Here is a 14902-nt window from a genome sequence, read left to right as displayed (position 1 = left end):
GATTTTGACGCTTTCCTTTCCCACCATTTTCGTAGCTAAAAATGGGATTTCACAACATGGACCCATTTGAGTGAACAGTAGGGGGTAAAAGGGAAGTTAAACACTAACGGAAGGGTTGTCCGGGATGTGCAAAAGTAGGAGGGGGTTTTTGGGAAGTTTTGAAAATTACGAGGGGTGAACAGTAATTTTCCCTAACAATAATAATAATAATAATAATAATAATAATAATAATAATAATAATAATAATAAAGTTACATTGGATCCGGATCCTAGTAGAAGATGCATGATTGAGAGTTGGGCATATGAGAAGCACATGATGTTGTTCTCTTGGCAGGGCTATGGTCCAAGGATAAAGAGCCGTGCATGCAATAAAAAAGGGAGCATGCCAAATAGGTTCATTAGTCCCTTTTATTACAATTGGGTGCATGTCTATTTAAAGTTGTTTTCTTGGGAGACACCAAACTTCAAAATTTGGACATTTTATGCCCAATTCCTTGTGATTTGCTGGATTCCACTCATTAAGTCGTAGTCGTGGCCTCTTCATCATAGTCATATTCATGGACTCTTTTTTTTTTAATTAAAAAATTTTAATCAATTATTTAATTAAGTGGACTATTAATTAGTAAAAAAAATTAAGAATAAAGAATTAGTTAGTGGGTCATGTGACCTAATGAAAAATAAATTGATTTAATTAGAATATATAAATTATAAATATTAATAAATAATATTTTATTTTTTAAGTTTGGGTTTCAAATAATATTTATTTGTAAATGGAGACTTAAGTTTAATTTTATTATTATGTAGAAAAACTAACTCAATTTAAGACTTAAGTTTGTTTTAATATTTTAATTTATATATATATATATATTTATTTATTTATAAAATTGGAAAATCAAATATTTTTCTAAAGTGAAAATGTATAAATAAAAAATATTAATCACAAATATTAATAAATAATATTTTAGTTATTTTTTAAAGTTTGGAATAGCAACGGACTTATTCCGTTGCTATGTTTCTGTTGATATTCATCTAAATTCCGTTGTTATATTTTACATTTCCGTCGCTAATCTATACATACTATTAAAGTAGATGTAAAATCTACTTCGAGAGCGTTTCAAGGAACAATTTTAAATTTTTTTTATAACATTTAACTTTTTATTTATATTACTTATAATATTAATAATTTAAAAATATTAATTACACCTAATTATTTATACAATAAATGTCCATAAGACTTTTGAAATTCAAGGTATAATTTTTTTTTATAACATTTAACTTTTTATTTATATTACTTATAATATTAATAATTTAAAAATATTAATTGCACCTAATTATTTATGTAATAAATGTCCATAAGACCTTTGAAATTCAAGGTATACAATAGCTTCATGGAGTTGCTTAGTTATATTATTTTATATATGATATTGCCTCAAAACTGATGTATAATCTACAGCGTTTCAAGAATAATTTTAAATTTTTTTATAACATTTAAGTTTTTATTTATATTATTTATAATATTAATAATTGAAAAACATTAATTACACCTAATTATTTACACAATAAATGCCCATAAGACCTTTGAAATTCAAGATATACAATAGCTTTATGGTAGGAGTTGCTTAATTATACTATTTTATATATGATATTGCCTCAAAATTCTTCATAAAATTTTAAGAACTCCGATGCGAAGCCAGGGGAGGATGCCTAGTGTAATAAAAACAAGTTGATTTATGATGTTTTATTTCGTCAGTAATTCGACACTAAATCCGTCGCCAATGTTTGCTAATACCGCCGGATCGGATCAGTATCAATTTATTAGCAACAAAACTTCGAGGGAAAATTAAGGCGCGTAAACTCTAACAACGGAATAGCAATGGACTTATTCTGTTGCTATGTTTCCGTTGCTATTAATCAACATTCTGTTGCTATATTATACAATTCCGTTGGTAATTTAATAAAAACAAGCTGAACTTCTGAAGTTTTATTCCGTTGGTATTCCGACGCTAATTCCGTCGCAAATGTATAAAAATAGCAACAGAACGAATCCGTAGCAATATTTCCGTTGCCTTTTCCTATATTTCTTGCAGTGTGATTAATTTATATATCAAATTTATTTTTATTAGCATCTTATTCATTTGTGAATTAAGTATTATTTTTAAATTAATCACCCACAAAAATGGATCTTGCGTAAATTGTGGGTAAACGTTTGATATTAAAATTTTACATTTTAATTCCTATTACATTAGGATTATCCACCATCTATTTACCTACAAATATATCCCTAAATAATCCATGGGTAAAATTTAGATAAAAAATTCACATATTTGATTAACCAAGGATTACCCACAAATATGTTGTCGGCAGGTAACATGCCCAAGTAATTGTGGGTGATGATACAAAGTTAAATTTCTTTCAAGTTATCCAAGAATTACTCACAACTGTAGCACCAACAAAAAAACTTCACTAGGTAATCTGGCAAGATGCCTCACTGGGTAATTCCTTTTAAGCCTAGTAGATATCTATATATCCATTCACAAACACTAGATTATAAAAAACAAACTCAGGAAGATGTCTCATTATGTTAGAATACATGTCTTACTCATCCAAAGACATTTCACATATTTCCACACACGCGGGTTGAACTTATATATTTTTTTGCTGTGTATATCATCTCAAATTCTGTCCTATTGCTAGAGCTCACACATAGGGCCAAGGATATGCTTGTTTCATTATGCACTTGAATATTCAGGAGGGAAGATATACATTAACAGTTTTTTTTTTTGTTTAATAATATGAAAAAATCATCGTACACATCTATTCTATTTACGCCTCAATCATGTATCAGAATGAAAGAAATATCTTAACTGCTCCACCATTGTGATGATCATGTTAATAAGTTTTTTTGTACACATTAAATGGGCCCATAATTTTATTTTATTTTTTGTCTTCTTAAGTCCAGAACAAGAAGGAATCTGATGGAACACCAGTTTAAATCAAAGAAGAGAACTTCATTAGAGGTGTTACACTAGTAATTGTTGACCAAGATGCAAGTACTATTTGTGACCAAGATACCAGTACTATTTGTGTGACTTGTTTGTTTTGTTAAGTGTTGAAAAGAGTCATATCAAATCAAAGAAAGTCCACCTCTTTAAATTGTTGGCTTTTTTGTTTGCCGAAAGCAGAGGGGGCACGGGCTGACTTTTGGCCCGGCCCGGGTAAATCCGCCGGGTCAAGTGACCCCGCGGGCCGGGCCGGTGACTCGTAACCGGCCCGGTTAGGGTAAGGAGTTTCCAAACCCGTGACCCGTCAGGTCAACCGGGTTGAATTTTTTTTTATTTTATTATCAAAACTTTTTTTATTAATATAAAAAACACATGTTGCTGTTAAAAGAACAACAACTTGCCACTTGAGCTCCGATTTATTTTTAACCTGTTATTGGAAAAGACTATATATATATAGATAGTTGTAAGATGAGGATTAAAAAGTTTTATTTGGACCAAACTAAGACAATAACACTTTCACAAATATTTCTTTAAAATTATTTTTTATACTATATTTATAAAAATTGAAGAGACTAAATTATAATTTTTTTAAAATATACAAATCAATTTGTAAGATATCAAAGTACCAAATAATAAATTTTCACAAATATATATTTTTTCAAGAATAATTTTTTTGTTAATGTTTTTTTGAACCATTAGCACCATGTCCCTATGCGTATACTCCTAAATTCCTTTAAATAAGGGGCAATCTTATTTGTCATATATATTTATGTGTGTGTACGATTATTTGTATTAATTTGTAAAAGAAAATAATAACATTTTAAAATATATACATAAATTATATGTATCAATTGTAAAAAAATATATTTCAAAAAAATTAAAAATATGAGGTCAAGTGGTCAACCTCTGGCTCTCTCCTGAACATAAATATAAATTTCAATATATTTGAATAATGGTTGGCACCATATTCTTTTGATTAGTTATAAAATATAGGAAGTTTTGGAGTAAGTGACTTTGGTTTCAATGATAATATGATGAGCACAATAATAATAATTACTAGAGTTTGAAATCAAAGTTAAAACAAAGAACCATACTGATCCCGGCTTGCAATGAATGAATAAGTGGACGATAATTTTGATTCAAAATAAGAGAGTTAGTTGATATTTATTGTTTTTCATACTCAAGAAAATATGTTGAGAACTTAATTTAATAGTTAAAAAAATTAAAATATAAATTTATTTATTTATTTTGACTTGTCTCAAATTCTTTTATAAAATATTTTAAATATTTTGTTTTTTGGATTAAAATTAAAAATCGTTTTATGATTTCTTTGTATATATTTATGTTTGGCATTGTCATCAGAAAGTATTGTAGGGCAATTGGTACATTGGATGATTTTTATGCAAAATGCCTCAGTTCAAATCCCATCAACAACACAAACTCGGCCCAGTTCTTTACTGTGGCACGGGCCGGGTCCGGCTTTGGGTGAACAAGACCCGAAGGGCCCGGTTAACCGGCCCGTGCCCCCTCTAGCCGGAAGCCACAAAAGAACCTACATGAGATAATCATTAAATTGTTGGCTTTTTTGTTTGCCGGAAGCCACAAAAAAACCTATATTAGACAACATTTGAGATGTCTATTAACATATTTATTTCTATCCATCTTCATGCAATCAACAATAATTTACTAATTCTAGCTAGACATGGACACGTAACCGCCCCAATGTACAGTAGTGATCCACCGGGCCGGGCTGACCGGACGGGCCACGGACCAAAGGTGAACTGGACCGGGCTTGTAAAACCTGCCAACCCGCCAAGTTCGGACCTGGGCCTATCCAGGCCGGAAAAACTTAAAATGTTTTTATTATTTTTTAAATAAAATTAAAATTAGTTTTGAACATAGATAGTGGGATTTGAACTTGGACCTATTGGAAAGGCTTCCAACACCTTAACCAATCACACTATTAACTTTCTATTGAATTGTTAATAAAAACAATTGAATAAAAAGAAACCTCAAACCATATTTTTTAAAAATTAATTTTAAAAATTGTAAAATTAATAATAATTTCAATAAATAAAAAATTGAAACAAATCAAAATAACTTAAACAAATTATGAAGAGGCTTACAATTAATTTGTTTTCTTATTGAATTAAACTGTTTATATATTTACTTAAGTGTAACTTAAATTGCTAATATATTTTCTTGAGTGTTGTAGAAATGACAAATGAGAGTTCATATAATTCTTTTTAATTTATATTGAAATTACCACTCAATTACTTATTTGCCACTATTACTTATTTGCCACTATTGATGTTTACCAAAGACTTAGTTTCACTTTTGAACTCTCAAAAACTATTATTTTTATGCTCATGTTGTCAATGAAAAAAAAAATCACTAGTTTTAGAACATTTTATCTTTACTTTTTGTTATCAAACTTAAATACACTTCTAATAATTTATACAAATTTGGTGGTAATGGGAACATAATATATTCATTATGTTTTCCCTTAATAGTAAATAGTTACTCACACTATATTGCAGGTTTAAGACACAAAAATATTTTGTGTAACTAATTAAATTAAATATAATATAAGTTTTTATTATCTTCTCATTATTCAACAACATCATCTTAATGAAATTAGTGTTGTTAAATCCAACAGGTATATATATATATATTCATTATTATCACTAAAATATGTTAGTGCATTTGTTAAAATGTTTTTGAATTGGTTCAAAACCCATGAGAAGCATTCATTTTTTTGAAAATTGAAAAAAAAAACCTAACTCGCCGTCTGAACGGGTCAACCCGGCAGGTTGGCTGACCTGGGTAACCCGGCGGGTCACAGGTTGAGAATAGTTTAACTCGTAACCAAATCCGCTACAGTGCGGGTTGAGCCGGGCCAAATCTCAGCCCGTGCCCCCTCTAATTCCATCTAACAAAAGGGTAGCATAAGATTTTATTAATCAAACAAACAGTAAATTAATACATAATTCAAAGACTTAGACAAGGGACTGCAGGATCAAAATAATTAATAATCACAAAATGAATTTCTATTACAAAGAGACAATATGATCAGGCTTCAAAGATATATTGGATGTGCCTCTTTACAGAGGCGAACATGAACCCCCCCAAAATTTGTGCTATATGGAAAGAATTATACAACTCGAATACACAACTAGCTACACTGAAAAACCAGGCACTTAAGCTGTAAATATCCTGTGTCACACAGTGGTTCTTTAACTTGAGCAGCAGTAATAAATCAATAATTGGGGTATCAAATACCGATCTTCTATGCTGTTTCCGATCATGCGCCAAAGCTAGCTTTTCTGCAGTCCCAGTTCTGTGCTGATGAGTCGAAGCAGCACCTGCACAAGTTCTCTTACACGAGTTTCCCTGCAGAAAAATACCCACCATAGCAAGGATTATTCCCCAAAAAGAATGAAAAATGTGTTTTCCCAATTGGGCAATGAAAACGATCATATTGTTGTTAGTTATTTGGAATAAAATTTACACTAAAGGTATTGTGATGTATAAAAGGGCCATGTATTGGATCATTGTTTATATTACACATCCCACCAAGCAAGTCTTATGTAGATATTGCACAATGAAGGATGAAAGCCGAGAATGAAAATTGCTCAAGTCATGTTGTCTTCTGGTGTAAGCATGTCTGCTTGTGAATCTCTTCACACTATGGGTGTTGTGCTATCTAAAAGGGCCCAAGTACACAGATAATTGTCATTGCATATATCATGCCAAGCAAACTCTAAGTAAATATTACAGGCGGTTGCAAAAACTCTTGTGCTGTGTGTTTTTTGTGTCGTATTTGTGAAGATCTCTAGCCACGAATACCAAAATTGTAAATCTATGACATTTGTTTTCTATCAAATCTATTGGAGTCATAATAAATCCCAAATCAGTTATTTAGTAAAACGGGCTTAGATAATATGTTAAGCTTGCATTGAACAAATATACAAGCTAGGGTTCCTCATCTTATTAGCTTAATTTTTGGGCTGAACTACACTTGAATAATATATTTAGTTTTTATGTAACATAGTATTAGAGCTTGATTTGTTTGATTTATTTACAACATGGCAAGTTAAAGTATGCTAGTACATAACGAAAGGCCATATTAGTGTAACTAATAATCCCATGATGGCTAATTTAATAAATATAGACCTAGATATATAAGCCCATTTATATATATATATATATATCCTATTAACTTAAGCTTTTGGTGGGCCTAGATAATAAGCTTAGTCCGTTTTCTTTTTTCGATAAAGTAGACAAGCCACCCATCTTGACCAATGTTGTGAGAGGGAGTTGATCCATCAACCACTGACTTGGTAGAGGTCAATAAAAAAAACAAATACTACTCAATTAAAGGTCCAATTGATCACCATGCCTATTGTCAATATGCTTATAAATAATCGTACCAAAGTAATAGGAATTAGACCTAAGATGATTCCAAATAGAAAAATTTCAATCATTTCGGTTTTTGGTTTGAGTAGTGAAAGAATTACCAACCTGCCAATGTGAAAGGTGGTTAACATGCTTAGTTTGCATCTAACAAAATCAACACCTTAGGTTTCAAACCCATCATACAGAAAAAAAAAAAATGTTTACTAGCATCAATTCTCCATCAAAACAATACACAAAGGAATTTTCATTTAAGTTTATCTTCAATAATCATCTAAATAATGCTTTTATAAATTGTGAAAAGCAAACATCAAACGCTAGTGTCATTAATATTTAAAAGTACTTCCACTATCTCATATTATTAGATTAAATTGCAGGTTTTAAAAACTATAGGACCCTTTGATGCAATCAATGGGAAAAGTCTTTCTTGGTCCATGTGATTTGCCCCGACGTTCATTTTTCATCGCTCTACCTTCAAAATTTTTAATAAGGTCCATATGCTATCTTTTTATTTTTTATTTTTCTTGGAAGTGACATGGCTAGCATAATGGCCACTTGACCTACGCATGCCAGTAGCAGTCTGCCATGTTAATATCCACGTTCACTAAAAAACTACCTTTTCAAAAATAATTCATGAAATGATGATGACACATAAGTTGCCAAATGGCACCACATCATTCATAGGATGAAAGTAAACAAGAAAGACCAAGCATACAGATCATACTTAACATTTTCAAAGTATATTGATAAAAATGAACATCGGCACAAAGTACACTGACAAAAAATGCCTCTACTCAATTAATAAACCTCCAGTAAGAGATCAATAAATGGCAGTAGAGCACAGAAGCTGAAATGCACTAACCTTGTAACAACTAGTTCGCAAAATGATGGAAGCAGAACAAATAGATGAGCACGCCCACCAGGTTTCTCATTATCTACAAGAGCTCCTCTCAAGGATGGTTTCAACTGCAAAGCAGAAGCTGTGTCTGGATGAGTGATTAACCGAGCAAGCTCTTGCAGGACGCAAATTGTTTCTTCAATTCTCACCGCTGGGAGTGGAGTCTCACCTGGCACCAGGCAAAGGAAACTTTTAAAGAAGAAAACGGCGCATCTATCAAATTTGCACTATGACTTTGAATATCAAAAAATATTCCTCGTAAAAAAATGTGTGAAAATTTCCAGGACTACCTAGATCATTTTCGTCGGTCAGAAACTGCTTAAATATGCATTCACATCTTTTCATCAGAACAAGGATTGAAACCTTGCTAACCTCACATCTTTTTGAGTGCCAATTGTCCTCTGAACTATAACTGCAAACTAGAAGAATAAGGTTAGTTTGATACAAAGCAAAAGTCATAGATATATAACATGAAGAATTATGACAGCAGTCTATCCAGGAAACTTGAGATGATGGAATAGAACATGTTACACGGCACAAATAAAACCCTTGGGTGAAAACATGCGTAAAAATCAAATTTTGGTCACGGTAGAGAAAAATATAAACAAGGATGAAATTTTAAATAAAAATCCAGTGGGAAATGGGATTCTTTATTAAAAGCATAGTTAAAACTTTAAAAATATCCGGGTTAAGTGTTTTGGCACCTTTTTGCAAATAGTTTAGACTACAAGATACTAAAAATATTACAACCAAACCACAAGTCCCGAATTGATAAAAAAGGCAACCTACAATGTAATTTAGCAAAATTTTCCCTATATAATATATGCAATTTAAAAATTCAAAAAAATAATTCAAAATATAGAAAAGATTTAGATTGAAAATTTGAAAAAAATGATGAAGGAAAGTGAAATGGAAGCAAGATAAGTAAAATCAAAGCAGCTTTTTTTTTCAAATAAATAGGTAAAATAGGATCACGTGGAAAATATGTGATTTAAACGAGCCCCCATCCCCAACCTATCATACTGTATTTAAAGAAAAGATGGATAAACCCATATGGATAAGTAAAATTTCCCCATAGGCAATACCCAGGTAACATTGGCCTGAACCTAAAAATGGAAAAAAAGGATGGAACAAACTGACTGGCAAGACCACCTTTAGAAGTTCACAAGCTATAGAAAAACACTAAAATGTTGCTTTGATTGGTTTAGACCCTATAGAGAAATGAGAAGAACGGAAGAAGCTACAAGAATGTTGCTTTGATTAGGTTAAACTGCAGCCAAAAAGCCATTAAAAGCATAATTTTTTCACAATACTGCCACCAAGATGAACACAGCCATCATCTCAACAAATTTTAAAAAAAAAAAGTTGTGAAAAAATAGTGAACGACAATCAAGCAATAGCATGTACACAGTTATATATGATGAATGCACTTTCTAAACAAAGAGTAGGTCAGAGTAGTCTTTTACCTGCACAAGGAAAACATCATCCGCAAGCAACTCAAGGAGAACTTGCTACAGTTAGGAGGAATCAGCCCTACACTCTCAATAGGTAAACAGCCTGTTCGAGATGCGCAACGATCAAGTGTTGAGACAAGCCGTTGCAATATCTGCATAACATTTCATACACAACAGCTTGATAAAAAATTACACATTGACTAGGAAAAGCAGGTGGGGATATCTAACAACATAATGTTTGATGCGAAGCTTACATCAGTTGGAGCATCCATTTGAGCCATGAGAACTTTGTCACCGAGAACATTCAGAAAATTGATCTCGATAAACTCATCAGCTTTGAGTACATCAGCTGCTGGTGTGTCAGAAGGAAAAGCCCGCCCACAAGAACCAACAAGAAATGTTTCATATACATCAGCAACTTCTTTCCACAACCGTGCTCTGGGAAGTCTATATGTTGTTTGATCCATTTTATAGACTGGATGGATTGTCTTAACATCTTCTAGCAGTAGTTTGTTGAACCCCTCAACAGCTAGTCTCCAAAGAGCACCTTTGGGGTAGTCTCTCCTTGTAGTCATGCACCTGAAATCGGTAAAAATATATTAGAAATACATTTGTATCCCAATAATAACAAAATGATGGCTAACGGCTTACGAAAGTAAACCTAAATGAACTTTTGGATATAGATAGTGGTGACAATAAACAGACTAGCTGTGACTGGGCCAAAGGTGTATAGCCCTTGATTGATATACTTCAAGCAAAACCTGAATATTCAAGCTAGGGTTGAGTCAAGCTTGTCATCTGGTAACTTATTAAACATGTCAAGTCAAGCCTGCGTAGCTCAAACAAGGCATGTAATGATCGCTAAAGCACTAATATCAGCTTTTAGTTTGGTCAGCCAGCCATTCATTATTTCCATTGTTAAGTTGAACAGTATCATATGAAATGTTCTCAAGCACTTATTCACCTTAATCCTTTAAGACTACTTTGTTATCTGTGGAAATCGAAACAATTATAAATGGATGAAGTGCCAAGTAAAGTAAAATGTTTATTAGGGTTTATCTGTTTAAACATTACAGAAATGTTTTCCATGTAGGATCTGATTGCTGGTATGTCTAAAGATCATAAACTTATATTTAATATATAAAATCATTAAAGCTAACAATAGAATGTGAAAGACTGATTTAAGGTGCATCTTTTGCCGCATCGAACATCACTTGATGCAAGTGATTAGCATGTAATTAAAGCTAAACTATACAAAAATTCTAAGATGTGTATAAGAAAATGAAGAAACTTCAATTGTTCACCAACTCTGACATCTTTACCCTTGGCCATCAACCCATTTGGATTTTGTTTATTTAGGTTGAAGAGTATGACAAGATAATCAAGAAAGAAACCTTAGCTTAGTAATGAATCCATGCTGTAAAATTAATGACAATACATGAGTTTAAAGTAATGAACAAATAAATAACTAAATAGATGGATTTAGGTCAGTGAACACCAACAGAAAGACAGCTAATATGTATCCATTGACAAAATATCTAAAGTTAAAAGTTTACCTTCCTAAACCTTGAATTATTTCAGGAATCGCATTGTATTTCTCAACTGTGGGAGCCTCAAGGAAAAGCTCAACAATAACAGGTACAAGCTTCTCCTTAATCAAAGGACTTGAAATGCATGCTGCATTCTCAGCAGCAGAACCTAAACCAGAATGCAAAAATGGATACATTATCTGCTTCATGAAAATTTAACCAGTGTCAGAAAGATCATCTAAATGGCTCCAACCTCCAGCAGGTTCTTGTGATCTGATTTCCGCACCTTCTAGGACATGCTTAGTGTGGTCAGTAGTGTCCACATCATTTTTGTTTTCATGAAATAAGGTTTGGCACCCCAGAAGATAATGGACAAGCTCCCGCAGAAACAAGGGCCACATTGACTGCAAATTCTCAGCAGGACGCAGCAAAGGTAGAATTTCCAGAACAGAACGCTGCAAAGGTGGAACACTCCCCTGATGCAAAGAACATCCACAATCAATCAAGATCAGCATGTACAAGAGATTCATGGAGGTAAGACAGGTAGAGAATTAAATAGATACAAGCAAAGGTTGGCCAAAATAACAGACTGAAAGTATAAAAAGCTGCAAAATAAATTAAAAAAAATGGTACCATGACTTCGCAAACTTACATAATCATTTTCACAATCAACAGTACTGCTAGAATTTCTAATTGCCTGCCGCAGAATTGCAAGCAATCGGGCATACATATCACTGTCAAACATCATTTTTGCTTGGACATAAAGGTCACCTGGTAAGTCAATTAATCAGAGTTCAAAAAAGGACAAACAAAAGGCTAACACAAAAATGAGACATTTAGGCAAAATACCTAGCGCTTGTAAAGTTTCCTGCTTCACCTTGTTTGCAGAATTACTCCAATTTGTTGATCTTTGAAGCACAAGTTCATACACATCAAGCACAGATTTGAAGCAAGTTATAGGCATATTTCCCTAATTAAGAAAAAATATATTAAACAAGCATCAGCTCATAGACATTGAGCATAGATTTGAAGTTATAGGCATATTTCTCTAATTAAGAAGAGAAATATTGAACAAGCATTAGTTCATCAGATCAAGCCATTTTATCTTAGAGAGAATAATAATATTGATGGGTACATTGCAATAGGATTAAAACACTTGGAATGAAATTAAAAAGGAAAAAAAAAAGAAATAAGCACAGGGGCAATAGACTATTATGTTGTTTACTGTTTATGATAAGCCATTGAAAAATAACCTTTGGACAATGGGAACATGCAGTTGTCTGTAAGCAACTTATTCCAGCAACAGCAACCTCTTTACTACCATTCAAAATGCTATCCTTAATAAAACTAAGCAAGAACTCCCATCCTGCAACACATAAATTGTAACAACACAATCATAAGCTCTCAACTTAAATCACATTGGAAATTCACGTGGGCACCCACCTTCAGTAAATCTCTTCAAACTCTGTAGAAAGGGGAAAAATGACCGTAATAATCGAGCTATGCCACTTAATACTAATACGAGTGTTTCATCCCATTGTTTTTGGGCTGTATTACGGCTGCAAAAAATAATAATGATAACTTCATTCCAATGAGCTAATTTACAGGATATGAGTTACCATGTATACAATGCTAGAGCAATAATCAAGTAAAGAAGGTTCAATTCAGGCACTTGACATGCCTATGATGTATAAGCATATGAACAGCTTTCCCTCCCCTTGTACCAAGCTCTTTCCCTTGCCATTCATCCTTGGATGACGTTGCTGCCTGCCAAAGAATGATATTTTACAGCCACATATATAACTAGTATAGGATTCGCCTTCAATGTTTTCTCAAATTTACCAGATGTGTAACACGATCAAGTATAGGGAAAACATAACCCCAAAGGCAATCCTCCCACATGCTTTTGGAGAGTTTCTGACCATGACTGCCCAGGGTTTGAAAAAGAGTTCGAATAGCTGAGTTTCGTACCTGAACATAAATGAGAAGCTCAAAAGAATAAAAAACAAAAATACTAACGACGAATCAAATTAAAATTTATATTCAAGTTCAAGAGAGACAAATTTGTATGTCCTATCGCTAAAATGCTCGAATAATCTCCCTTCTTTATGTTATGGCTGGTGAATTTTGGGATGCTAAAGCAAATAAATATTTCTAAATGAACTGATAATTTAAAAGCAAGAAGCCAGTTAGCAAGACCAAGAACATGCTGTGAACTCATGCAATTCCCCCACCAGAAGGAAGAAAAATCAACAGGTAACATTCATCTAGATTCTACAATTAACTTCCAGTTCTAATTTGTAAAGAAATACAAAAAAAAAAAAATTTGGCTGATATGAATAAACAAACGAACTATAAGTAATGGCAGCACATCTAACTAATAAAAAAATCTATCCTGCAGTAAAGTGTTTTGGATTTTAAATATTATGATTTTAAAGATGATGTTTATACAGTGCAAAAACACCAAAGGCTAAAAGCATTCCCGAGAGAGCTTATTGAGTGCATTTTCAATTGATAAAATGCCAACCTTCACTAAAGATGGCCCCGACCCATATTAAGATATCTTACAGCGGGGTTTCTAAAACTTGCAAGCATATTCATAAATTGCATCAACAGGGACTTTGCATATTTTCAATAAAACCAAATATTAAACAGATGAATACAACTAAAACAAGCATGGACATTATTCCCAACATTCTTCCACACATGATGGGATCACCAAATGAGGATAGGGATCAGATAAATGTGGTTTACATGTGACCTAGTGATCTATTTCTTATCACTTAAGAATCCTAGAAAAAGAACAAACCCAACCAACCTATATGCATCTTTTTTATTCATCAGACAATATAAAAGAACAAACCATTCTCTCCACCCAACTGCAGTCTATATAACAAATTCAAACACCTCTCCTTGCCAAAGATTTCAATTATCACGAACATACATGAATGATAACAAGGAGATGTTCATGGAGTCATTGTCTTCTGTGTAAAATTCAAGAGGTATCCATGTCCCATACTAGGATATCACTATTCTCAACGAAATGGTAAGAACATTACATGTACATAGATACACAAGCACACATTGTGACTTATGGTTCTATTGCATGAAAAAGACCTGTCAAATAAACTAGTAAAGATGCCATAGTCAACAATGTAAGTCACATAATACAAGGTAATTATTAGAATAACTAATTGTCCCATAGCGATAAAAGAGTCTGGGTCTCTAGTCCTATCAACTAAAGCTTTTTGTGTTGACTTAAGCCAAGATAATGTGTTTGGTTTGCACCTAAGCCAAGGTACCCAAAGAACTGGTAATGAGAAGAAAAAGGAAACACACCTCTGGTCTCTCATCAGCTCCAAGCTTCTGAAGGAAAGAGAAAACTGAAAAGAGCAACTTGTTACTATCAAAATATGTAGAATACAACACTCCCTGAATCCCATTAGTAGTATGAGAAGAATGTTCATCTTCAGCAGTATCGCCTAAATTACTCCCTGACAATGCATGTTTGAAAATATCACTGACACCTGTTAATTAAAAACGTTATAGAGGTAACAGTATCATGCTTTTAGTTCTGTCCATAAAATAACAAAGCATATTTGC

General features: G+C 32.7%; 1 protein-coding gene across 2 annotated transcripts in view; it reads right to left on the bottom strand.

Moving 5' to 3' along the window:
• Positions 1 to 5946: 5946 nt before the first annotated feature.
• LOC120256154 (protein MON2 homolog) overlaps positions 5947 to 14902 on the bottom strand; it is a 36602-nt gene continuing 27646 nt past the window's right edge. Inside the window, exons 17-30 of one of the 2 annotated variants that reach the window (XM_039263917.1) lie at positions 14639 to 14793; positions 13142 to 13270; positions 12981 to 13066; positions 12743 to 12858; positions 12553 to 12665; positions 12149 to 12269; positions 11952 to 12070; positions 11553 to 11775; positions 11327 to 11468; positions 10025 to 10349; positions 9783 to 9922; positions 8607 to 8728; positions 8281 to 8485; positions 5947 to 6395 (exon numbers count right to left, since the gene is read on the bottom strand). In XM_039263917.1, the coding sequence (XP_039119851.1) occupies positions 6320 to 6395; positions 8281 to 8485; positions 8607 to 8728; positions 9783 to 9922; positions 10025 to 10349; positions 11327 to 11468; positions 11553 to 11775; positions 11952 to 12070; positions 12149 to 12269; positions 12553 to 12665; positions 12743 to 12858; positions 12981 to 13066; positions 13142 to 13270; positions 14639 to 14793 (2072 nt within the window). In that variant the 3' untranslated portion in view covers positions 5947 to 6319. Of the gene's footprint in view, positions 6396 to 8280; positions 8486 to 8606; positions 8736 to 9782; positions 9923 to 10024; positions 10350 to 11326; positions 11469 to 11552; positions 11776 to 11951; positions 12071 to 12148; positions 12270 to 12552; positions 12666 to 12742; positions 12859 to 12980; positions 13067 to 13141; positions 13271 to 14638; positions 14827 to 14902 lie in introns of those variants that run through there. The other variant, XR_005535194.1, reaches the window with a different exon arrangement.

The sequence above is a fragment of the Dioscorea cayenensis genome, unplaced genomic scaffold (genome assembly GCF_009730915.1).
Source record: "Dioscorea cayenensis subsp. rotundata cultivar TDr96_F1 unplaced genomic scaffold, TDr96_F1_v2_PseudoChromosome.rev07_lg8_w22 25.fasta BLBR01001308.1, whole genome shotgun sequence".
Lineage (NCBI taxonomy): Eukaryota > Viridiplantae > Streptophyta > Magnoliopsida > Dioscoreales > Dioscoreaceae > Dioscorea > Dioscorea cayenensis.
Note: the sequence above shows the minus strand (reverse complement) of the source record. Positions and strands in the feature narration are given on the sequence as shown.